At 41.4% G+C, this 26,815-nt stretch overlaps 2 protein-coding genes across 3 annotated transcripts in view; one reads left to right on the forward strand and one right to left on the reverse strand.

The window, feature by feature from the left end:
* The window catches only part of LOC133576120 (uncharacterized), a 40,074-nt gene extending 22,092 nt beyond the window's left edge, over nt 1–17,982 (reverse strand). For both annotated transcript variants that reach the window (XM_061929123.1, XM_061929124.1), the window contains exons 1-3: nt 17,778–17,982; nt 16,636–17,247; nt 9,332–9,565 (exon numbers count right to left, since the gene is read on the reverse strand). In XM_061929123.1, the coding sequence (XP_061785107.1) occupies nt 9,332–9,565; nt 16,636–17,227 (826 nt within the window). In that variant the 5' untranslated portion in view covers nt 17,228–17,247; nt 17,778–17,982. The remainder of the gene's footprint in view (nt 1–9,331; nt 9,566–16,635; nt 17,248–17,777) is intronic.
* Nucleotides 17,983–18,106: 124 nt separating this feature from the next.
* On the forward strand, nt 18,107–25,182 carry actr10 (actin related protein 10). The gene is made up of 12 exons (XM_061929139.1): nt 18,107–18,341; nt 19,520–19,675; nt 19,740–19,848; nt 19,928–20,035; nt 20,123–20,190; nt 20,269–20,348; nt 22,348–22,383; nt 22,467–22,546; nt 22,640–22,713; nt 24,028–24,109; nt 24,491–24,692; nt 24,775–25,182. The coding sequence occupies exons 1-12, from the start codon at nt 18,241–18,243 to the stop codon at nt 24,954–24,956; spliced, it is 1,278 nt and encodes a 425-aa protein (XP_061785123.1). The 5' UTR covers nt 18,107–18,240; the 3' UTR covers nt 24,957–25,182.
* Nucleotides 25,183–26,815: the final 1,633 nt, after the last annotated feature.

Genomic DNA, 26,815 nt, shown 5'->3' on the forward strand with positions numbered 1-26,815 from the left:
ACTACCAGCAGCGGTAAAGTTTAGATCCATGAAGGAAAGAAGAAAGTGAATGAATGTTTATAACTGAATACATTTAAATATGTATACAAATTTGTTTTCTTTTTTTATAAATTTTTTTTTAATGAATTAAGTAACGTTTATGACAACCTTTTTCCAAAACACAATATAGAATGTGAGATATAACAGGATAATGCATACATTTGTCATTTGTTTTCAAAACGCTTACAAAAAAGTGGGACCCCAAAAATTTACTGTGGGACCCCATTTTCATGACTTGATGGGGTCCCTGGGACCCCATTTTGAAAATTCCTAGCGCCAACACTGCTGTCAACAGAGGAGAAAAAATGCTTTATTTATATAAATACATTATTTATAAAGCAAGTTCAAGTATCATTGGCAAATTTTCATCTAGTCCCGGCCTTGGCGTGCTGCCTGCCTTGGCACGCATATATGTGTCCTCTTTTTGGGATTTCAGAATATGGCCAGCCTAGATATTATCACTACTTTTCTTTTGTCGAGCACAAAGAAAAGAACATTTTAGTTAAATGTAAGTTGTGTCTTGGATCAAAGATCCCATCTACTGCCCAAAACAGCAATTAAAATCCGCTGAAACAGCTACAAAAGCAACATGCTTCGACGAACCTAGTAAAGAGAGACACAGACTCCGATGCCACTTCACCTCCACCTCCACCACCACCTAAGGATTTTAACGGAGGGACTGCTAGCCAGGACATCATTGATAGAGCCATTGCAGCGTATGTGCTATAAGCCATGCAGGCTATTTCTACAGTGGACTCACCCGCTTTCAGGCAGCTAATTAGCATGATAGCGGGCGTCAAACAGCAAATGGCACGAAAACATTTTCCAAGCTCCTGGACACAGTGAACAGTGAGGACATAAACATGGAAAGCAAGCTAAAGAAGACACTCCAAACTCTGCCTCTGCTCATCATTCCGCACTGAAGGTACACACACTCTGTCAATTCTCTTATATACTGTTGCTCTTTCATTCTAGACTTCTAGAGTTTTTGATTATCACATCACTCTAAATGTATAGACTATAAAGTTCACAAACATAAAGAGGGATCCTAGTGGGCCAGGCCAATCTTTCCTTATCTCTAAACTAAAACTGGGGAAATGCATAGAGTGTTCTGGGCTTCAGACAAGGTTTTATTTCAGAATTCCTTGAGAGAAAAAACGCCTGGTTAGGCTTTGTGTATGTAAAGTTAAAGTTAAAGTACTTCCTTGGTTTACAGCTATGTTGTTATTATGCTGTATGTTACTTATGTATGTTATGTTGCAGCTATTTAAAATAGTTTTGTCAATTTGTTCTGGCCTGAAATAAATTGGCCCTTTGAAACATATCTTTGTCTTTGTGTGTTGTATGTAGACCACATTGCTTAGCAGAGTTCAGTGATGCAAATGCATGTCGAGTTGATCAACAGATTGTATTATTCTCCAGTGCAATAACAGTACTGAAATGAAGGCTAAAAGGGCATTCATGGGAGCTTTAAAAAAAAAAAGAAGGAAAAAAAGAAGTAACTAAATAGTTACTTTTCACAGTAACGCATTACTTTTTGGTGTAAGTAACTGAGTTAGTAACTGAGTTACTTTTGAAATAAAGTAACTAGTAACTGTAACTAGTTACTGGTTTTCAGTAACTAACCAACACTGTATATATATACATTATATATATATATATATATATATATATATATATATATTTTATTTTATTTTATTTATTTATTTTTGTGTGTGTGTTCTGGATCGAAATCACTGGCTTGGTAATGTCCGTTGTCCTCGTTGCTTGCTTTGTTTGGTGGCCGAGCAATTCTGACGATCAAAGCTGGGTAATACTTGTAGAGCTAAATTTGACCAAAAGAGGGCGACATTCGCCACACCTCAGGTTTGCTTGTGTTAAGTCACATTCATTTGTCTGCAATGTTTGTTGTACATGTTGTTGATTTGTGAATGCAGAAACATATGTAGTTTATTGTGTGAATGTTTCAACACTAAACCTTCTATTTTATTTATGTAAAATACGCAATGGACATTATGCTTTCGTAATGTTTATTTTATATTTATATTTTTCTTCTTACAAACTCGGTTAAAGAAAGAAATGTCAAGAAAAGAAAATAATCAAAAAGAAGGAACATCAATCCTCAACAAAACTTCTCAAACTTCTATTTCATCTTACTTTTAGCTGTCTGCCTAGCTGCACACACCAGATACGAGTAGCGAGGGCAGAATGCACACATATATACATATACATGTATATACATATATGTACATCCATGTACAGATATAAATATAAAAAAAATACAGTACATAAATATATAGTTATGAATACACAAAACTAATATACATTATTAAGCATACGAATGGGTAAAATTACATTGACTATAATAAGTGAGATCTGTCAGGGTGAGAATTAAAAAAGGAAGACATCTGTGGGGAAAAGCTGTTCCTGAGTCTGCTAATTTTAGTCCCGAGACAGCTACAAAGGATGTTCTAGAGTAGCTCTGAGAATATTTGATTTATGATGATTAATTCCTACTTCTGGTCAAGGCCGCAACCAATGAACAGCGATCAAAGAGGGTCAACTGTAGGCCCCACAGTCAGGAGATTGGGGTTCCAATCTCCGTTTGGACATTTCCGTGTGGAGTTTGCATGTTCTCCCTGTGGGTACTCTGGCTTCTTCACACATTCCAAAAATATGCGTGTTCAGGTATTTGAAGACTGTTAATTGTCAATAAGTGACATTTGGGAAGTTTATGGTTGTTTATACTGTATGTACTGTGATTGGACGGTGACCTTTCTAGGGTTTACCCTGCCTCACACCCCAAGTCAGCTAGGATCGGCTACAGCTTACCCGCTGTATGAAAATGGAGTACCGGTATTTTAGCAGTATTAGTAATATTAACAGTAGACAAGTGGTATTTTTTTTCCTTTTTAACCATCAAAGTCAGCAGGTAAAAATCAATAATAAATGAATCAGCACAGGAGCTCTGCGGGGTTTTGTTAGCTCCCCGGTGCTTTTTACACTTTATACAAACAGTTCCACTGGGAACCTTGTTTTTACATTTTCTGATGATACCGCCATGCTCAGCCTGCTGCACACAGATTCAGGTCCGTTTAGCATATTTTTGTGAAATGGAGCAAGGGTGTGAGGTTCACAACCTCATCTTGAATGTGAACAAAACTAAAGAGATGGTCTCTAACACAACATCAATTGCAGACTGCAGCCCTGTTGTCATACATGTCATGCCATTGAACAGGCCAGCTCATCTCACTTCATTACTCTTTTAGGTGCCCATGTGTGGAAAGTCTGTGTTTCCATTTAAAGCAAAGAACATATTACTTACGCAAACTGAGACTGTACGGTGTGGACATGTTTTTTTTAATAAGGCGGTACTGGAGATTTTGCTCCGATATGGGATGTCATCAACCTTACTGTGAAGGTGATGCGAAAACGTAACTATCAGACTTTGCAGTCCATTTATTAACAAAGTGTTCTTCGGCACGCATGGTGACTGAGCCATCGCATATTTTTCATTTAGAATACCAACAACTACCCTCAGGCAGACCATATAGGATCCCAAAGTGCAAACTCAACTGCTTCAGGAATTAATTTGTTCCAACCTCTATCAAATTCCTAAACATTTCTGTGAGTCCGAAGATTTTGCAGTATTTTTAATTTTTATAGTGTTTTTATTATGGGGATTTTTTTTTCAGCATACTGTATGTCTTTTAATGTGTTTCACTGTTGTACTTATGTGATGTGCATGTGCAAAGTTAGTCTCTAAGGTATATGTCTGTTTTTTGTCATTGTGGCTGTTCAAGGGGAACTGCACTTTTTCTGGAATATTGTCTATTGTTTATAATCATTATGACAGACAAGAGCACATGTCTTTTGAGGGACGGGGGTTGTAAAGATGATACAAAAATGTTGCCTTCTAAGTTTTCAAAAGCAATTTCAAAACCCTCCATCAACATTTTGTATGCACGCTGCAAGTCTATATATAATGTAGTAACAGACACGTTCATAACAATATGTAATATGTACAATATTTACCATATTTTGCTCAGTTTAATCATTGCCGGAACTAATTCTTTGGCGCATTTATTTCCGTTTCCATAGCAGCGCACATCTGACTTCTGGCAATAACCCCTTCCAGATACAAAACGCTTGTGTGTGTTCTAGTCATGGCCGACTTGGTAACAAACAACAAAGATGACTATTTTTGGACAAATGAGGATTAACAACCTTATCTTTTTTAATCTGAATTTATGAAGAATGAACTACTGCTTCTAGAAGCCAGCATGGAGGAAGAGTGAGACGTTGGAGCAGACGGACGCCAAGAGAGTGAGGTAAAAGTGAATCGAAGCTGCAAAATGTGGAATTTGAAGCCAAGCTATTTCGACATAAATGGCGTGCTTACCCATAATTAACTGGAAAAAAATGTCCCTGGCCAGCTGGACCAAACAGAAAACTGTCCATTGAGTGAGTCACACGTTATATTGATCACGTCATGCGTGTTATTACAACTACAGTACATACACTGTCCGGCTCACTGTGTACAAACAAAACATGAAATGTGGTTTAATACTTTACAGATACTATAATATGATTGTTCATGTTTTTCAGTCAGTACAGATTGGTGTCGTATCGCAGTGTGGTGCATTACAAACCAAAACCTGTTTCGTGTTAACGTAGAAGCTCGTTTATCGCGCTAACACAGGGTCGCTACAGATGGCGGCATGATCAAGTTCGCAGTGTCGTCTCTCTGGCAAGGGACTGGAGTATGAGGGCTGACATAGGCAAACAGCTCCAGTTCCCCCATGAGATCACCACCACTTCACTCCGCCCAGACATTGTGCTGTGGTCTGCTGTTACCAAGTCTGCCATGCTGATTGAGCTCACCATCCCCTGGGAGGAGGGAATCCAGGCAGCCTACGAGCGCAAAGCAGCCAAGTATGCAGATCTGGTTGCTGAGTGCAGAGAGGCAGGCTGGTCCACTACCATCTACCCTGTGGAAGTAGGGTGTCGGGGCTTCGTCGGTACATCAACTATAAGGCTGCTCCGAGATGTGGGAACGACTGGGGCTAAGCTCCAAAAGGAAACCAAGGCCCTTGCTGAGGAAGCAGAAAAGGGAAGCTTCTGGTTGTGGCTGAGGAGGAGGGATATGTACTGGGGGTCGAGGCAATAAGATGGGTCAGCTGTAGGCTGACAGAGCGGTGGCAGGGACGTCTCCCTGCCACCGCTCCGCCACCAGGAGGCGTTCCGGGGGTTAAAGAGAGCGAAACTCCAATGAGTGACCCTGCAGCTGACCCAAGGCGCTGTAGGAGGCACGTCAGGCATACTTGCCCAGCAGAAACAACACCATATCTGTACAATCAATTGCAGTGACGTGCAGTCAGGGGAGGCAGGTGAGGCGGGGCCTCACGTGCCATCATGGAAAGAAAAAAAATGTAAAAAGAAAAAAAAATTATTAATTGTTATATGTATCCAGTGATTATACTATAAAGTTATTTTCCATTTAACTTCACCAGTTTTAGATTATTTTCATTCAAAATCGCTGAATTTTCACATTTGCCGTTCAAATACTGAGAAGAGACTTGCGGTGAGTCAGCAGCCAGTTGAGGCACGTCACTGAGTTGAGCCTCACCATGGATTGCGCAGTGACTCGGCTAACTGCTGTGCAGTGAGACCGTATTGCTATATGAATTATATTATACATTTCCATAGTTTAGTTAGCTGAGGTATATAATGTACAGTGTATTTTGTCAACAACTGTATGTGTGTAACGTATTTCTTGTGCTGAGCAATCATAAAACTGCTGCGAAGACGCACTGTGTGAGGCTCGCAGTAATCCCGCCTCCTGGTGGTAGAGGGCTGTAGTGATCCCAGAGATCATTCTTGCGACTACTCAGCTGCAGAATAAGTGACAACAAGCAGCAACAGTTAGCAGCGATCGTTTATTTTTTCCTCTCGCCTGGACTTTTAATATGGAGGATTCCATCCATCCATCCATCCATCCATCCATCCATCCATCCATCCATCCATCCATAATAGTTAAAGGAAGATCTCCATCGAGACAGAGAGACTTTTAAAACTGAAGAAAGATAAGGAAGACTTCTATAAACAAGTTATCGATGCTTTTGTTCAAAAGGAGCAGCGCATGGACTTCATTTATAAGTAAAGGTAAAACCATAATAACGTTTTTTTTATTAAATGTGCTTTTTTATGTGCTACAGTTTGTATGTGTAAAGTTAAAGTTAAGTTAAAGTACCAATGATTGTCACACACACACTAGGTGTGGTGAAATGTGTCCTCTACATTTGACCCATCCCCTTGATCACCCCCTGGGAGGTGAGGGGAGCAGTGGGCAGCAGCGGCGCCACGCCCAGGAATAATTTTTGGTGATTTAACCCCCAATTCCAAGCCTTGATGCTGAGTGCCAAGCAGGGAAGAATGCTGGTATGAGCTTTTAAACATAACCCGTTAACTGCTGCCAATCAAATGGTGAATAAGATACTCTTTAGGGTTCATATGTTTGTAAATCTGACTGTGATGAAGTCAGTGCCTCACCAGGCATTAACCTCACCGCACGTCACTGATCAATTGCTGTAGTTAGCTTTTACGACTAATACCGATGTGTTACTACGCTATAAAAAGAGTTCCTTAGTGTTCTTAAATAACAATGTTGGAACATTTTGGTTATTATACAGGTTACGGAACGTAAATTAAGTATTGGTGACGGTTTTTGAATGCATTTTTAAAGTGATTTAGTGGTAGAATCGATTGCTCCCATTAGCTGCATTGCTAGCCAGCAAGAACGAGCCGATTTGTATATGTCAGAAAGCTGATTGTGAACGATGGGCAAAATAAAAAAAGTGCAGTTCCCCTTTAAGGCATTTGTGGCACAGTTGCTGAGTACAAGAAATATGTCCCTTAGTGAGACAATAAAGTATATTGTAAATATCTGATATTTACAGTTGTATTGTTTTTTTATGTATTAACTAGGGGTGTCCCGATCTGACATTTATATCGGATATCGGTCTGATAGGGATACTGGTCCAAAATCAGAAAAGATATCGGATATCGGCTTGCATTTCAAATCTATGATATAAACTCCGATAAAAGCAGTCCTTCAGCTCGTTTACTTGTTCAAAACTGGACCACCGTTTAACATTTAAATGTCTTCCAATAACCCCACAGAGTTGGTCTTTTCTTGTATATTAGTCAAGTCATTTACAAAAGGTAAACATGGTAGGCTGCTAGGAGCTTGCAGCTACACAACAGCTGAGCACACAATAGTACACAAACTAATCATACATAATAAGGTGTCCTTAATTGAACAATATTGCAATCTAAACCAGCACATTTGTCAAATTATTATAATTGCATATTACTTACACATACAAAGTCTCCAAGGAAAAAGTATCCAGTAACACATCTCTAGATCATTCAACTTCCTGTGTCATGCATTTAAATAATTATTTAAATGCACTTGTTTTAATAAATATTATGACCGCCACCGGTTGCCAAAACACAAATTAACACTACACTAAAGTTAAAGTTAAAGTACCACTGATAGTCACAAACACACACACACACTAGGTGTGATGAAATTATCCTTTGCATTTGACCCATCCCCATGTTCACCCCCTGGGAGGTGAGGGGAGCAGTGAGCAGCAGCGGTGGCCACACTCGGGAATCATTTTGATGATTTAAGCCCCAATTCTAACCCTTGATGCTGAGTGCCAACAGGGAGGTAATGAGTCCCATTTTTATAATCTTTGGTATGATTCGGCCGGGGTCTGAACTCACGACCTTACAGTCTCTAACCACAAGGCCACTGAGCAGGTTTTTCTTTTAGACTGCATGCGACCCCGAACGGGACAAGCGGTAGAAAATGGACGGATGGATGATTTGAAATGTGTACAAACTGAGTACAAGAAGTGAACATGTGTTAGTAATTAATATGAAGTGGGGAAAAGGGTAGGATTTAGTAAGTGTTGCTTCTTCCTACTCCTTTTTGGACGTGTAAATAAAATGTAAAAATGTGATGCCTCATTTTGAAACTGTATATATGTTCAAATCAACCAACCAACCATATCTGTCATAATGTTTATAAATAAAGCTTGTATGGTTTAGTATTTTTGTACCTATCATTGTTATCTGAGTAATTTCACCTGATTAAACCTTTTCTAACAGTACACGCTACAAAATAAAAAATATGTACTTTCATGCCTTATGTGAGTGTGTCAGATTCTTTATTCATCATGGACCACATTACAGTTACAACTACCTTCAGAGGGCCACTTATAACTGCAAAACCATGTAAATATACCTCATGGTATTATTACACCATTGTTATTTACCAACACATTGTTTTGGAATCAGAAGTCAATATGACAAGCAGATATTCAAGTTCAGCCTGGAATAGCTTGTTGCATCAAATAATATTGAGTTAAGAACTGCAGTTGTATGCGGTACAATCATTTTCTGTCAAAATGTAAATCTATTTAACAAGAAAGACAAAGTGCTTTATTGACGCACATTATTTCCATGCTGTCACGGGCCACATAAAATCATGTGAACGTTGAGTAAACGTTGAGTTTGACACCTGTGCCTTAGTGTTTTTGCTACCTACAATTGTTCTCTGTTTGACTAGTTTCACTTGACCAGAACTTTTTTAACATTCCACACTACAAAATAATAATTATGTATTTTGATTCCTGCTGAAATCGTGTCGGAATAATATCGGTGTCGGCCAATCCTCAAGGCACGGTTATCGGTATCGTATCGGAGTTGAAAAAGTTCGGGACATTTTCTATTAATCAGTCAATACTTTTGGTATTTTGCTCTTTCAGACATGATGAAAACCTGCATCCAGATGAATAATACTCTGCTAAGAGTTCAAAATTTGTGCAAAAAAAATGTGCAAAAGGAACCTTTGTCTTGAACATAAATGAATGTCACTCATTGTTTTATCGTGCTCCATAAATAAACAGTGTTGTTACTCCTGCTATTTAAATCTGATGATATTTCCCCTCAAATACTTCTTAATTAGCAGTTGATGTTTTCCCCTCTTTAATCAAAGCGTCTTTATGTTCTGTAGCCATCTTTTTTTGGTTTCAGATCAAGCACTCAAGCTTGCTCTCTCATCTCTGCAGGATCATTTTCTGTGAGGGAAAGCCAGGAGCTGCCTGAAGCAAGACGAGCTCTCAAACAGAAATAGGGCAGCCTCTGTTATTTTTTATTCTGGCATCATCCAACTTCCTAAACTGGATGTTTTTTGTGCCATGCAGTGAAGCAAACTTACCTGACTGGATGGTTCCCTTGACTGTCTGCGTGGTGACCATCAGCTCCCGGTCTGCTTCCGACAGGGGCATGCCTCGGGTCACCATGGTGGCAGTGGGAAACAGGGAGTTGTCGGGCGGGGCTTGTTGGGCGCCGTCCGTCGCAGATTCCTCCAGAGGCTCAAAAATTAGAGGGAGGGCCTCAGACGACATGGTGCCCTCTGTGGCGTCCTCCTGAGATGGCGGCGCAACAGTGTCTGCGGTTGTCAGTGGAAAAATGAGGTGCGTTTGAGGGCACAACATTATTTACATGCTGTTGTCCTAGAACAGGGATACTCAAACTGTGGTATGTGTACCAGTAAGGGTACGCAGTAGAGATGCGCGGATAGGCAATTCATTTCATCCGCAACCGCGTCAGAAAGTCGTCAACCATCCGCCATCCACCCGATGTAACGTTTGATCAGAACTGCACCCGCCCGCCATCCGCCCGATCTAATATAGATGATGCAAGGCATTAGTGAGCCTGCCAACTACTCCGGTTTTCCCGTAATTCGTACGGTTTTCATCAACCTATTCCGGGTTTTTCATTAATTAAAAAAAAAAAAAAAGGGTGAAAACTACGCGAATTGCACCTTGTGCAGACAAGATTTTTCGATCGGACACGGAGGAATTAGGGATGTAAAAGACCACGTTGGGACAAAAAAACACAAGTCTAATGCCGTTGCTAGCGATACAAGTGGAAAACTTTCAACGTTTTTCGTCGCCCAAACAGATTCTTTGGATGTGATAAATGCCGAAGTTTTATTTACGGAGGCAATAATTGAGCATGGATTTCCAATCGCACTGGCTGATCACATGGGACAGTTAAATGTTTGTCATGCAACCTTTAAAAATCATTACGCGGTGATCGCGGTCCCAAAAATAAACTTTTCTTGCATGATAATGTCCAGAAAAATTCGCTTTATATTACTATAGAGTCCTTTTAACGAATGAGTTTGATGGTTTATCACAAACCTTAAATGAAAGAAGTCCTTTGTTCTCCTGCACCATGGCCTTGCTTCGTGTTTGGTGCGCAAGCTTTATAACCTCACTGAGGTTATAAAGCTTTTGCCTGTTAAAGAAAGGAGACTGATCCAACGCAGCACAGACTTTCGCGTGCCACGCTGTCACGACCCAGACGCACACCAGTGCGCAATCATATGGGAGCCGCGCTGAGCGCACCTCCAAGCGCGTCTCGCTGCCGGCGACGGCCGGGTATATGGGCCCGACGCTCCAGCGCCATCCATTTTCAGGGCTAGTTGATTCGGCAGGTGGGTTGTTACACACTCCTTAGCGGGTTCCGACTTCCATGGCCACCGTCCTGCTCTCTATATCAACCAGGGTGAGCCCCACCCCTTTCGTGAGCGCACTGCGCGCGGAGTGACCCCTGTTACGCGCCCCCGGCAACAGGGGTGGCGGGCAGGTAAGCTGCGCGGGCGGAGCGCGCGGAGTGACCCCTGTTACGAGCCCCCGGCCACGGGGGTGGCGGGCAGGTAAGCTGCTTACCTGCTGCGCGTGACGCCGGCCGCGGCGAAGGCGGACGAGGCGGGGTGTCGGTGCGGTGGGCGCGGTAGTGACCCTGGACGTGCGTCGGGCCCTTCTCGCGGATCGCCTCAGCTACGGCTCCCGGTGGGGCCCTCTCGGGGGAAGGGGCCTCGGTCCCGGACCCCGGCGAGGCGTCCCTTCTCCGCTCCGTAAAAGTGTCCATCTCTTTTCTTTTTTTTTCTTCTGTTGTGGCATATGCAGCAGGTGCCTGCTCGTTTTTCGTATGTGGGTAACAACATTTAACTATGTATATATATTTCCGAATTGGTTTAACTGCCACCCGCAAAAAAAAAAAAAAAAAAAAAAAATATATATATCTAATTAATCCACCCGACCCGACCCGCGAGCGGATAAAATCTTTTTTTTTTTAATTTCATCCGCCCGATCCGCGGATAATCCGCGGACTCTGCGGTTGTGTCCCCAAACCGCGCATCTCTAGTACGCAGGCTCCATCTAGTGGTAGGCCAAATACTCACTCAATTAAAGTACAGTGTTTTATTTCAATCAATCAATCAATGTTTATTAATATAGCCCTAAATGACAAGTGTCTCAAAGGGTTGCACATGCCACAACGATATACTTTAACAGTGTTACTGTTCAAACTCTGTGTAATCTTACATAGGCCAAAAATATGAAATGAAAATAAAACTTCTGCCTTGTTTTTAATGACAATTTAGGCCTACTGAGCTACAGTTGGTCATTATCAATCAATCAATCAATGTTTATTTATATAGCCCTAAATCACAAGTGTCTCAAAGGGCTGCACAAGCCACAACGACATCCTCGGTACAGAGCCCACATAAGGTGTTATGGTGGTACATGAAGAGACAATTTTTTTCGGAGGTGGGATTTGGTGAAAAAAGTTTGAGAACCACTTCTGTCCGAGGAAAAACAAATACTGAACTTAGCAGGCGAGAACTGTAAATGGTTGCGTGCGCTTTCATTTGCTGCCATCTTGTGACAATATAGTAGTACTACAGCTACTTTTAAATGAATGTGTTTTTCACCATGGCCAAGGTCTTCGCTCGACTTAGTGATGAGTGATATATATTTTTCTTTACCAATGATAGTCACACACAGTTGACCCATCACCTTGTTCACCCCCTGGGAGGTGAGGGGAGCAGTGAGCAGCAGCTGTGGCGGGGCCCGGGAATCATTTTTGGTGATTTAACCCCCAATTCCAACCCTTGATGCTGAGTGCCAAGCAGGGAGTTAATGGGTCCCATTTTTATAGTCTTGAACTCACAACCTACCGATCTCAGGGTGGACACTCTAACCACAAGGCCATATTGTAGTTACTGTCTAGAATAAAAGATTTCATATTCTTTATCCAGGAAAATACAGAGAGGTTTTGTTTAGCCGCTGTGTCAAGATCAAAATGTTCCGCTGTGACATCTTTGAACACACAGAAGTTTGGAGTTCACAATGTAGCTATTACACAATGACAAAGAAGACTGCAGTGGAAAGAAAAAATACTCTTTCAAATACATTTACGTTTGTTTTTTTGTCCAAAGGATTTCTAAAAGCAGCCTGAAAATTGTCATCTCAATTGGAGGAGCAGATATTGACTTAGACAGCATCCTTTAAACAGCATGGAGACAATGTTAAAAAGCCCAATTGGGGCAGCATGGTGGGGAACAGGGTTTAGTGTGTGTGCCTCACAGTAACAAGGCACTGGGTTCGATCCCTGGGCTCGGGGTCTTTTTGTGTGGAATTTGCATGTTCTCCCCCGTGACTGCGTGGGTTCCATTCGGGCACTTGGGCTTCCTCCCACCTCCAAAGACATGCACCTGGGGATAGGTTGATTGGCAACACTAAATTGGCCCTAGTGTGTGAATGTGAGTGTGAATGTTGTCTGTCTATCTGTGTTGGCCCTGTGATGAGGTGGCGACTTGTCCAGGGTGTACCCCGCCTTCCGCCCGAATGCAGCTGGGATAGGCACTAGCACCCCCCGCGACCCCGAAAGGGATAAGCGGTAGAAGATGGATGGATGGATGGATGCCTAAATAGAACTATGAAGACCTGGTTGTGCAAATTTAAGTCCAAGTAATAAATATTGTAATTGTTGGTCCAATCCACCGTATTTTCGTTGTCATACCAGAAATTAAAGCTTTGTTGTTGTTTTGTGCAGGAAAGCAATGTGCTTTATTCAACACGGTCATGGATGACCACATTATAGCGACTTTGGTGCTTTGTTAGCATGAAGAAAATATCCTTAATAGTATTAATAAACTAGATGAATAAATCTCTCGTAGGCTCAACAGCAGATACTGAATCTTGATATTGCTGGCAAACATTGCTGAACAACAGAGACATTTATAGCTAAACAATGAGACAAAATATGAACTTCACACCATAAAAACAACTGCAGACATGAATTGTAGATGAGACTAATATTTGTAGCAGGAAATCAACTGCAAACAAGCATATATTTTTCTCATTAGCATCATTGTCAAAGCAGCACGGCACTCGGTATGCCAATCAAATACGTTATACCTATGCACGAAAAAGTCCAACATTGTCTTTCATTAATTAATGATTAATTTGTGGACCCCTCAGATCTAAAGACATGATGTGCCTCCAATCTTTTCTTCTTGTAAGTGTCAAGGAAGTTTGGTCGAGGCAAGCACTGAATGATTATAATGTAATGATGAATGGTTTAAATATTTTGAAAATTATTTTTCTTAAGAGTGTATGAATCCACTCCATTCCATTTTGAATATTCTTACATGATCGCTTATATGTTTGCTTCCAAACCTTTCAAAATACACCCAAATCTGCACTGATGCAGGTAAAGAAACCGTAGCCTAATGGGACTCTAGACCATCGCCTGAAACTTGGAAGTGCCTCTAGGTCATGTGATTACAACCCAGCAATGAATTATGAGTAAAAGTTTTTGGTAAAGTTCTGGCATTTTACTTCATCATGCATGATGCTGCAGCCCAATGAAAACCACCATGAAATAGAGATACATCCAAGAAAATAAAAAAAATAATAATTATTTAAGGATTCCATAATGTACAGCAGTACCTAAATTAAAGAGTGTTTTGAGATAAAGGCTATCTCTCGACTAATTGATATGCTTTAGGTTACGAGCAGGAATTCATGTTGTGAGCCTCCCCATAAGATCCGGCCAAAACATCTGGTCTTACTCGCTAGCATTCGCTTTTAGCTAAATATGGACATAACTTTGTTTTTCCAAACATGGGAAGGAAGAAAGTGAATGGGAAGTACAGCGCTGAGAAGAAGAAATTGATGATATTTATTAAATTAAAGAAAGAAATAATCAAAAACATGATCGAGTGTGTAGCTAACTTGGTCAAGTATTTAGAGCGTATCACTACTAGTCTGCACCATACTGAAGCAAAAAGAGTCGATAACGCAAACCAAGGATGTTAAAATAATACAGTATCTAAATGGCGAACATTAATCTATGAAAATAGGAAGAGGTTGCTGATGGTGCGTTTGGCAGCTGGAAGGAGATATCGTGGAAATCCACTCTGCAAGATAAATGTTATTATTATTAGTAGTGGTAGTACATCATAAAACAACTGTAAATGTTTGTACTACATTCTGTTGTATTGTTTTTATGAAATATGTCTTATCTAAAAGTTAGTTTTTATTTTTAAAAGGCATGTTACGTATTAAAATTGTGCTCTTTTGGTGGGCCAAGCACAGATTAAATTGATTTTAGTTCATTTCAATGGGGAACGTTGATTCGAGATACAAGTGTTCTGATTTAAGATCTCAATGCAGAACCACTTAAAGTCGTAAATTGAGGTACTACTATAAATAGTTAATTATTTTAATGTAAGGGCAGCACGGTGAGACAGGGGTTAGTGCACGTGCCTCACAATACGAAGGTCCTGAGTAGTCCTGAGTTCAATCCCGGGCTCGGGATCTCTCTGTGTGGAGTTTGCATGTTCTCCCCGTGACTGCGTGGGTTCCCTCCGGGTACTCCGGCTTCCTCCCACCTCCAAAAACATGCACCTGGGGATAGGTTGATTGGCAACACTAAATTGGTCCTAGTGTGTGAATGTGAGTGTGAATGTTGTCTGTCTATCTGTGTTGGCCCTGTGATGAGGTGGCGACTTGTCCAGGGTGTACCCCGCCTTCCGCCCGAATGCAGCTGAGATAGGCTCCAGCACCCCCCGCGACCACAAAAGGGACACGCGGTAGAAAAATGGATGGATGGATGGATTTTAATGTAAATAATAAAGTTAGAATTTATATAATGTAATAATGTTCCCCAATTAAAAAAATATATTTTTAGATTTTAATCTCTTTGATGGTCTTTATGTTTATTTAATTTTCCATCCATTTTATACCGCTTGTCCCTTTCGGGGTTGCAGGGGGTGCTGGAGTCTATCTCAGCTGTATTTGGGCGGAAGGCGGGGTACACCCTGGACAAGTCGCCACCATCGCAGGGCCAACACAGATAGACCGACAACATTCACACTCACATTCACACATTAGGGCCAATTTAGTGTTGCCAATCTACCTATCCTCAGGTTATTTAATTTTGTCACTATGATTTGCTGACTAAGACTTGTTCAACAGACTCTGCCATCCTGACTTGACCCTGCAGGATGTTCGTTAAAGCCCCGCATGCAACAGAATAGAACTTGCACCACATGCAGGTTCAAAGTGGAGCACTGAGTTTGTTACTGTAGTTTGCAGTGGTGTAAGATTGTAGTGCATCATACTGGGAGCTGTTTCTAATACCATGAAGTTAAATAAGGTCAACGTGATGTTCGAAATGCAGTGCAGAAACCCAATAATAAACAGTGGTACAATGAACATTATTATCTTTAGAAAGGCAGCATTGCTGGAATAGGTCTCATTAGATCAGCGATTTTCAACCTTTTTTGAGCCAAAGCACATTTTTTGCGTTGAAAAAATCTGGAGGCACACCACCAGCAGAAATCATTAAAAAACGAAACTCAGTTGACAGTAAAACGTCAATGTCGCAATTGTTGGGTATGACTTTAAACCATAACCAACCATGCATCACAATAGCTCTTGTCTCAAAGTAGGTGTACTGTCACCACCTGTCACATCGCACCATGACTTATTTGGAGTTTTTTGCTGTTTTCCTGTGTCTAGTGTTTTAGTTCTTGTCTTGCGCTCCTATTTTGATGGCTTTTCCTCTTTTTTTGGTATGTTCCTGTAGAAGTTTCATGTCTTCCTTTGAGTGATATTTCCCGCATCTACTTTATATTAGCAATCAAGAATATTTAAGTTGTTTTTATCCTTCTTTGTGGGGACATTGTTGATTGTCATGTCATGTTCGAATGTACATAGTGGATGCCGTCTTTGCTCCACAGTAAGTCTTTGCTGTCTTTAGTTTCGTTCTGCATAGCCTTCCCTAAGCTTCAATGCCTTTTCTTAGGGGCACTCATCTTTTGTTTATTTTTGGTTTAAGCATCAGACACACTGCCTCCCGCTGTTTCCGACATCTACAAAGCAATTATCTACCGGCTGCCACCTACTGATATGGAAGAGTATTACACGGTTACTCTGCCGAGCTCTAGACAGCACCGACACTCAACAACAACACATAATTTGCAGACTATAATTACTGGTTTGCAAAAAATATTTTCAACCCAAATAGGTGAAATTAGATAATCTCCCACAGCACACCAGACTGTATCTCACGGCCCACTAGTGTGCCGCGGCACAGTGGTTGAAAAACACTGCATTAGATGATACAGTAATGTTGTCATTTGATTGCATTTCTTACCTCCACCAGATCTGGCCGCCTCAGTCCAAAGGCTCTCCGTGCTGTCGTCTTTGGGCATCATGTTGGGTTCAATGTCAGGTAAGAGTGGTTCTGGTGGTGTGGGCATTAGTGGACCTTCATTAGCCAACAATGGTAAGGCCATGAAGGTCTGAGGGGAGGCAGGTGAAGAAATGGCCCTGGAGGAGGCAGGACCGTTGATCCCAAATGATGAATTTGAATGCTCAGTGGAAGATGTCCAGTTTGTCTCTGCATCTTCGTCATGTGTGCTGATGTCCTCCATGTCTCTTGGGGTCCTTGTTCTGGGAGAAATCAGCAAAGCTTCACGGTGGCTCTTCTTTATGCTTCTTCGACGTGCAGCTTCCTGCATCCTCTTTCTTGTCTCAAATGTGCTCGGCCCGGATTCCCCATGGAAATTGTTGTCGCTATGGATGGAGACCCCTGAAGGTCTCCATGTTAGTCCACGTGAGCTCACGTCCACATGACTGCCATCTCTTGACCTGGATGCCGATGGGTGCTGTAGGACTGGACCTCCACACACAGACAGACATGCTCCAGCCAGGAGGAAGTGGTAGAGTGAGTCGGACGTCAGCATCTTCTGTCTGCTCTCAGTGCCTGCAGTGGTACACATGATAAATGCTAAGAGGCTTAAATAGACTATTGGAACTTGTATTACTGCGTGAGGCTGGTCCTTAAAGGGCCAGTGCATGTGTTTTTACATTGTGTCTACTTTGGTGTAGTAGTTGCACTATTTTGATTTTTTTTGTGTGCAAATTAACAGACACTTTACCCCAAAAATACATTCTCGCTTGTGCAAGCATTCATGTAAAATACAAAAAAAATATTATTTTTTTAATTTATTTTGCAGCCCCTTGATTTCACTAATTAGCAGATCCGCTGTGTCATGGTCACAAAATCCGAGCTGAGTCATTGTAAGCATCTTTCAAGTGGTGCACACTAATTTAAAAAAAAATCAAATCCAAGCCCACTTTCCCCGTTCAGGCTTTTTTTTAGTGCAGCCACGTATGATTAGTAAACAAGCAAGCGCTGATAAATAAATATTATTGTACATTATGTGCCATCGAGAGCATATCATTGATAGTGAAAGTCGCATAGGGCTAAAAAATAACCCCAAGTGTCGTTACCTTGCAGCGATCGTCATGATGGAGGATGCAGGGTTCTTGTGTGAGGATGCAGGGAGGAGAGGAGGTTCGGCGGAGTGGTGGCGGCTTCACGTCTCCTTCAGCACGCCCACCGCTCCAGTGGCTGCCACCAGACACTCAAGCAAAAAAGGTATTTAAAAGTGTAAATTAGACATACATTCCAATGAATTGTCAAAAGGTGTATTTTTCCACGGGTGTCCTCACACATATGCACAAAAATACAAACATTTCAATTCTAACAATCAAATTAATAGTCGAGGCTCAAGTACTATTTTTGTCACATTTTTGAACAGGCGCTTTTTGTGTGACGTCGTCGTGCCTCTCAAGCCCCCGCCCAGCCCAGCCTCAAGTCAACAGATTGACTCCCTCTCCTCCTCTAATGATGGTGATCATGTAAAAAAAAAAGATCGTCAAGACTGACTTCCACGGCGTTTTTTCGCTGTTAATGCGTTCTTTAAACAACTCGACGATGCCATTATTTGATGATCTTGGAAGTGGAGCGGAGAAGACTGCCATCGTCATCGATTTGGGAGCAGCGTACACAAAGTGAGTGCTAGTAATCGTTAGCATTCAGCCATCTGCCGTCGCTCGCTCTCATGATTCCCCCCACACAAATGACTGTGATTTGTATTACATTATTGGACACGGAACATAATTATACACTTCAAACATCGCTCGCTTGTTGTCGAGTCAAATCAGTAAAGGGAGGTAATAAGTTCATGCTAACATGTCAGTGTTAGCTACTGCGGAGCTAACTAAACCAGATTAAAATGCTGTAAGAAGAAACAATACCTATGACATAGACATTTAACATTGTCAATAAGTGTCCATGTATGTGTGCCATGCAGTTATAATTGTACATTGTAATTGTCCATTTGTTATGTTAGATTAGGATTAGTTTATTTCAAAGGGGACGATGCAATTTCATAAAAACACATGACTAAACATGGTTAACAAAGCCAGAATTAGCCAGAAGGCTAGTTTTCATCTGTAGTCCCCTGGCCATGATGTAAAAAAGGCAGAAAAATTACAATTTAAAAGAAAAAAAGCACACAATACATATACGATATAATAAAATACCACCTCACAACATAGCATCAAAACAGGCTACGGTTTTAATGCATTATAAAAGCTTTCCGACATTGGCAAATGCAAAATGTCACCTGATGTCTTTAAAACGGATTAGTTTGATGTAACCTGATTTCTGTCTGTCATGTGGCATGATATATGTTTTCCAACTTTCAATATTCATGAGCCCCCTCCCATTGACCTCAGTTGTACACGCAGTAAATTCACAGTAATCTGAGTACTTTCTAATCTTCAAAAATAATCTGAGCCATTCCCCTCTATTTAACTGCACCACTTAATGTGGTGTAGTGTGGTGAACTCAATTTTACAGTCTGTCCCTGTTGAGATTTAGTCACTCAAGCACAACAACCTCGCCTACAGCAAATCACATGGCAATGATGTACAAGAAGCAGAAATGAAGACATCTTTGTCCCATAATTTAGTCATCATAGGCCTGTTTATCTAATTTAGCTATGTGTGAGGGTTGAAATATTAGAAACGGTTACAAACTACAAGCAAACTTCTTTTCTGTCTTTTCTGTCAGTTTCTGGGATCACTGCTTAATGTATTCTTTGTAAAGGCGGATTTTATTTTGGGTTGGATTTCCGTGCAGCTTTATCTTATGTAGAGTCTTGTGCTTTTCTTTTCCTGTGCAGATGCGGCTTTGCAGGGGAAACGGGGCCCAGGTTCATAATTCCGAGCGAGATCCGGATGCCAGGCCAACGGCAGGCCACCAAAGTGGTCCAGTACAACATCAACACAGAAGAGCTCTATGTCATCCTCAAAGAGTTTATCCACACACTCTACTTCAGGTAAGAAGAGTGTTTTATGAAAAAAGGAAAATAATTCAGTTGTTTCCTTGGTTTTCATCACCAGGCACCTGCTGGTGAACCCTCGCGACAGAAGAGTGGTCATTATCGAGTCCATCCTCTGCCCGTCCCACTTCAGGGAGACGCTCAGCAAGGTTTTTTTCAAACAGTTTGAGGTAACACAAGCTTCTTACGTCAACCTCCATCAAGACATGCACATATAGTGTGATATTTACCTGTGTGGTTGTTTCTTAGGTGCCCTCGGTGCTGTTTGCACCAAGTCACCTGATGGCCATCATGACTCTGGGTATCAACTCTGCTCTTGTGATGGACTGCGGCCACACAGAGACGCTTGTGCTGCCTGTATCCTTTAATGTCAGTGTCTGTGTTGCTTTTAAACTGAGAGGTTTAATGGGAATGTGGATGTTAACCCCTTAACTCTATAGGCAGGTTTACGAGTGCACGCCAATCCTGCCGGCGTGGGAGGCGTTGCCTTTAGGCGGAAAAGCCATCCACAAGTAAGATTCCTTAATGTCTGTGTGACAAACACATAAAGGTATATACCGCTTTCATATATTTTCTGTGTTTACATTTAGAGAACTGGACACCGTTCTCGTGGAGCAGTGCACCGTGGACACAGACACCACCACTGGACAAACTGTACCAGCCAGCATTGGTAATTATTATGTTTTCCACTGGACTGCAACCTATTTGTGGTGGTAGGTTGCCAGTGAGTCTAGATGATGTCATTGTCTATTTGCATAATTAGCCATAACGCAGGTGCACTTTGGAAACCTGTAGTTTACCTGGAAGGCCATGTGTTACTAAATGACGAAAGATTGTCTCAAAGCTCTGTCTTCTTGGCACTTGTGGAGGTGTTCTGCACCCTTCCACACCACGTCTTTCACAGTGGCGCTATTTAGGGGTGTTGGAAAATGAGTTTCACATCCGAATCACAATTCTGAATCGATTCAAAGTTTTCAACGCTTCGCGCATGTCATATTTCAGAAGCCAAGAAGAGATGTTGTAACCTGTTTTAAAAAGATTTCAGTAAAATGGACATACCACATAATATATTGCGAGACTCTGTTTGAATCAAGAATGGATTCTGAATGAAAATCATGACCCCAAAAATCCGAATAAAATTGAGTCGTCCCGAGTGCTTGCAATGCACACAATCTCCAGGCTTGTGAGGTGCCTTGCATGTCTGGATCTCAGCTCTTTTGTGCCCGCTTGTATTTAAGTACTGAGTAAATGCATGACACAAGAAACACTTCCTGTCTTTCACTTGTAATGCATATCCAGTGCGAATATAAAGCCGAGTTACGGCGCATACCCCCACCCACCCAACAGGTAAAGCCAAATCTATCTGTACGTAGTCCATATTGAGTTGTGGTAGGCTGCCACAGCTGAACAAATGTATGGGGGAAACTTGTAATGTTTGTTACATGAAGATGTGTGAATTACTCACACAATTACAGTGTATTTTAGTGCTATCTCACCTTTCAAACCAGATAGACCTGTTACTGTGTTAAGCTGAGACTTATAAAGCTGCTCACTCTAAATATTGATACAGTTATTTGCATCCTATTGCTTGTATTGCATCACGTGACTTCTTCCCAGAAGTGAAAACCAGTGGTGGTCGACCAAGCCAAAATGGGAGCAAGCAGCGTGCAAATTATCTTGAGTACAAAAGAGGCTTAAATCTTCCTGCAAAAAGCAGATATGAGCAAAAAAATCAAACTATGCAATGGAATAGATCCCTATACTTTATAATAAAAGATTTGTCCAATGATTTTAGGATTATCCGTAGGTCGTGTTCCCAGACATAACGTACTATTGTGCTCCAGACGCCGTTCTACACAACAAAACAGATGAAAACTTGGAAAAGCATGGAGCTCTACAACTTGTTTGTGTGTGGCTGGGTCAAGTAAATTGGTATCAAGACTCTCCCGAAAAATATGCATTGTTTTTGCTCGGGTAAAGTTTCATTTCATGTGTTTAACTTTGCGCCTACTGATGTTTATTGCAGTTGCACGCACCGTTTACGAGTAGCGTGTTTTTCTCTGTCTTTATCAAAATAAAACTGTAGATGTCAACATTGTGTATGTACTGAAATATTCATTTATGATTGCTACCTTTGGTAAAACCTTAACTCTTTTGCTGACATTTGCTTTCTTTTATGTAGACTCGCCGAGTTGGTGCTTTTCAAAACACTTGTAGCAAACGTGTTTGAGAAATACAAACAATATCAAGATAACACTCAAATGGGAAATAATGAACGTTAAAAGTATATAAAACAAACCTTTAACGAAGGGATCACTGCAAACTCATGCATTCTTCGACTCTACTCCCTTGGACTGCAGTGTGAGCTGCATGCTTTTCTCCTTTGTCGTTTTGTAAAATCTTGCACTCTTCCACCCTTTTTGATTGCCTCTCGAGGATCTCTGAAGAAACGTTTATCCTTTTCGCGATTTGAATGATTTGTACAGCCAAAAACAACACAAGCATAGGGCATTTTCTCTTCGAGAAAGGCAAAATGACACCTAGTACCCATTGAAAACAGCTAGCTTGACCACCACACATATTTAATGTGCAAACGTGAGCCGGACGTGGTGTCAGTAAAACCTAAGCAATTGCTGCAATTTTTACTGAACATTGTTTTTTCCTCAAAGGAACCATCCCAGAGGAAACTGTGGAGGACATTAAGGGTGAGTTAGACTGGACTTCTACTGAGTGTTGCATCTAGTTCAAGTCATATTTGCTTCTAGAACACGTTTCTCTCCTCCGACAGTGAGAACATGCTTCGTCAGCGACCTCCAGCGAGGCCTCAAGATTCAGAAGGCCAGGTTCACCCTGGACAGCACATCTGAGGTGAGAAAAATGTGCATACTTACTACTTGAATGTGTATTCAGTATATTTTGTATGACTAGTGCAGCTGCTTCTTCCTCTGTGTATGTTTGTAGCGTCCGGCCCCGCCTCCTGATGTGGACTATCCTCTAGATGGACAGAAAATCCTGCACATCAAAGGATCCATCAGGTGCATTTTCCTTGATTATTATATAAAGTTACTAATCGATGACACAGTTTTGTTTTAATTCTGGACGATGCTAAAGATTGATATAGACATCACATTTTCTAAGGTGTATTGGGAAATATATCACATTTATTGGGTTTATAATTTAATTGTTTAATTTGCATAATTGGCCAACACATATATGCACGTAATAACATTTTATGGATGCTGTGGGAGCATACTTGCCAACCTTGAGACCTCCCCGAATTCGGGAGATTGGGGGGGTGGTCGGGGGGAGGAGTGGGTGGGGGCGGGGTTAAGGGGGAAGGAGTATATTTATAGCTAGAATTCACTGAAATTAAAGTATTTCTTATATATATATATATATATATATATATATATATATATATAGTACAGTACACAGTAATGAAAACACAGTTGTTCTACTCACTGTACTGTACTTGCTGCTTACTTTAAAAAAAAAAACACTTAAAGGGGAACATTATCACAATTTCAGAAGGGTTAAAACCATTAAAAATCAGTTCCCAGTGGCTTATTTTATTTTTCAAAGTTTTTTTCAAAATTTTACCCATCACGCAATATCCCTAAAAAAAGCTTCAAAGTGCCTGATTTTAACCATCGTTATATAAACCTATGGATAAGGGAGACATATATAATAGTCTCCTTTTCAGGGAGAGGACACTAAAGGCAGTGCCTTTAAGGCACGCCCCCAATATTATTTGTCCGGCTGAAAATTTTGGACATTGTTACTTGCCGTAGTTTTGAAGCAATGCATGATGGGAATCCGGATGTTGTGTGTCAGTGTATTAACGTGCCGGCTGGAATAACACACGCTGAGAAATAGCTCCGTGCCTGCCTGCTTTATGGGTTATAGATAAACCTATGGATAACGGAGACATATATAATAGTCTCCTTTTCAGGTGAGAGACGACGCTAAAGGCAGTGCCTTTAAGGCACTCCCCCAATATAGTTGTCCTGCTGGAAATCGGGAGAATGGTTGCCCCGGGAGATTTTCGGGAGAGGCACTGAAATTCGGGAGTCTCCCGGAAAATTTGGGAGGGTTGGCAAGTATGTGTGGGAGGCAAAAAGTGAGCAATAAAAACAACTAATATCTTAGGTCGGTAGAAATGGATGGATGGATGGAAAATAAATTAACTTGTTTTTGTGCTGAATTACCGGCGCCCTCTGTTGGTAACCGTCAGCAGTTGCTTTCATTATGTCACCCATCGCTTGAACTGCAAACAGCAAATGACTAGTTAGCATTCAATATGTCTTAAGGAAACGTCAATGGTGGTCAACTCTTTCTTATCCCGGCAGGGACTCGCTGATGGAGATTCTGTTTGAGCAGGACAACGAGGAGAAAAGTGTGGCGTCGTTAATACTTGACGCTCTGGTGAAGGTACGCCAAGACCTACTCGTCTTTTCATGCGAGTGGCTAATTAGTTGGCCCGCCGAGCCCCGACAGGAATGCGTGGTTCCTCTAAGTAGGAAGCTGTTGGAGCTGTGTCACCGTCTCCATTGTACTTTTGTCATCACATGTGGAGTTGATATAGGTTACCCTAATTAAATGAAGAACAGAACCATAGCATATCATAGTCATCCCTAAATGTGCTTCCCTTGTGTCTGTAAGTTATAATGCTTTTTAGTTTATTTTATAAACATATGAACACTACAAGAATAATCAAATGGCATCAGAAAGCCTTGTAGGAGCTATTATCTTCTTTCAGAGAGATAGTTTGTATTATTTTCTGTAATGCATCGTGTCAATGATCATTTTTAGTGCCCTATTGACACTCGCAAAGTGCTGTCTGAGAACTTGGTGGTCATTGGCGGGACAGCCATGTTGCCAGGCTTCCTGCACCGGCTCCTGGCCGAAATTCGCCTCTTAGTGGAGAGGCCCAAGTACTGCGACGTCCTGGCCAGCAAGACTTTCCGCATCCACTCACCACCCGCCAAGCCCAACTGCACTGCCTGGCTGGGAGGTTGGACGTTTTACTGCCTCTTTTGTTTTTTCACCCAGATGAACCTCTTTTGTTACATGATTTATTGTGTTCTGCTCTCCAGGCGCCATCTTCGGGGGGCTGCAGGACATCCTGGGCAGCAGGTCGGTGTCCCGCGATTACTACAACCAGATGGGACGCATCCCGGACTGGTGCTGTCTGAGCTGGCCTCCGCCGGAGTCCCTTTACGAGACCGGCGAGACCCCGCCCCCGCTCATGAAGAGAGCCTTCTCTACCGAAAAATAGATTAAGTACACAACACTTCCTCTTATTTGCTAGATATTTAAATTACACGTCATATTTTTACATTTATCATGCATCTTCTTGTATGGATGTAAACTTTGAGGTTCCACCAAATGTCAACAGTGTTAAAACACACTCTGGGCAAAGTTCTTCTCAATATTGGCGTTTATTTATTATTTGCACAGCTGGTGTTGGTCCAAGTCCTTAAATAAAACCTTCTGCACGTGCAGACTCGTGTTCTAATCATTCCAGCTAAATTAACCTCTGATTTGAATGAATGGAAAATGTCTTAGGTGAAGGAAAATGGGTGTTATTTTTTTCATGGTACGGTGCCCAAAACAAAACAGAATTGCTTGATTAGGCAATTGGAGACAGGCAACCATCCATCTTTGTTATCTTGACGGCCATTCTTCTACCCAAATAGGCTGCTTTATAAACACATCTGGAAGCTTATAATCAACTGAATCTTTCAGCCTGCTTTTTCCACAATAAGCCCACAAAAAAGTTGGAACATTGCAAAACAACCACTATTAACAGCACTTCTATGAATAAGAGCAAACACATTTTATGTATGAATTAACTAATGTAACATTAAAATTGTGAGATGTTGATCAGAAATGCAGTATGCTACATTATTGTTGATGCATTAAACATGCATGGGTGTGGGGTTTCAATTTCACCACCAGAGAGCGCGCTTTTCTTTCTGTAATGTCTCAGCTGGGGCGGAGGGCATCTTCTGCATCGTGTCTTGTGCTTCATTAAATACACTTTAAAAAGTAGTCAAAACTGTCGAACTACTTTTAAGACCACCAAAACTCTGGTGATAAATAATACATGTGTTTCTGGTCACAATGACACAAAACATTTGTAGCAAAATAATTCAAGGCTGTCAACTAATTGTTAATTTATTAAGTTAAAGTGAAAGTACCCATGATTGTCACACACACACACACACTAGGTGTGGCGAAATTATTCTCTGCATTTGACCCATTACCCTTGATCACCCCCTGGGATGTGAGGGGAGCAGTGAGCAGCAGCAGTGGCCGTGCCCGGGAATCATTTTTGGGGATTAAACCCCTAATTCCAACCCTTGATGCTGAGTGCCAAGCAGGGAGGTAATGGGTCCCATTTTTATAGTCTTTGGTATGACTCGGCCGGGGTTTTGAAATCATGTCCTACCGATCTCAGGGCGGACACTCTAACCCAGGGGTCATCAACGCGGTGCCCGCGGGCACCAGGTAGCCCGTAAGGACCAGATGAGTAGCCCACTGGCCTGTTCTAAAAAATAGCTTAAATAGCAGCACTTACCAGTGAGCTGCCTCTATTTTTTAAATTGTATTTATTTACTAGCAAGCTGGTCTCGCTTTGCTCGACATTTTTAATTCTAAGAGAGACTACCACTTGACATCCATTGCATTCGGTCTGCCCTAGAGGGGGGGGGGGGGGGGGGGGGGAACCCACATATGCGGTCCTCTCCAAGGTTTCTCATAGTCATTCACATCGACGTCCCACTGGGGTGAGTTTTTCCTTGCCCTTATGTGGGCTCTGTACCGAGGATGTTGTTGTGGCTTGTGCAGCCCTTTGAGACACTTGTGATTTAGGGCTATATAAATAAACATTGATTGATTGATTGATTGATTTACAAAACTCAAATAGAATTTGAAAATCCAAGAAAATATTTGAAAGACTTGGTCTTCACTAACTGACAAAGAAACAGATAACAGATTTGGTGTCCAGTTCAAAGTGTGACATGATTTATTTAAACATTTGAAAGTTGACTTTTGTATTTTACATGAGTTATTATTTGTACAAACATGGTGCAAAGTAATTCATGGTTTGTTAAAAAATGTTAGTGGCTAGCT

This window comes from Nerophis lumbriciformis, linkage group LG34 (genome assembly GCF_033978685.3).
Source record: "Nerophis lumbriciformis linkage group LG34, RoL_Nlum_v2.1, whole genome shotgun sequence".
In the NCBI taxonomy this organism is placed as follows: Eukaryota; Metazoa; Chordata; class Actinopteri; order Syngnathiformes; family Syngnathidae; genus Nerophis; species Nerophis lumbriciformis.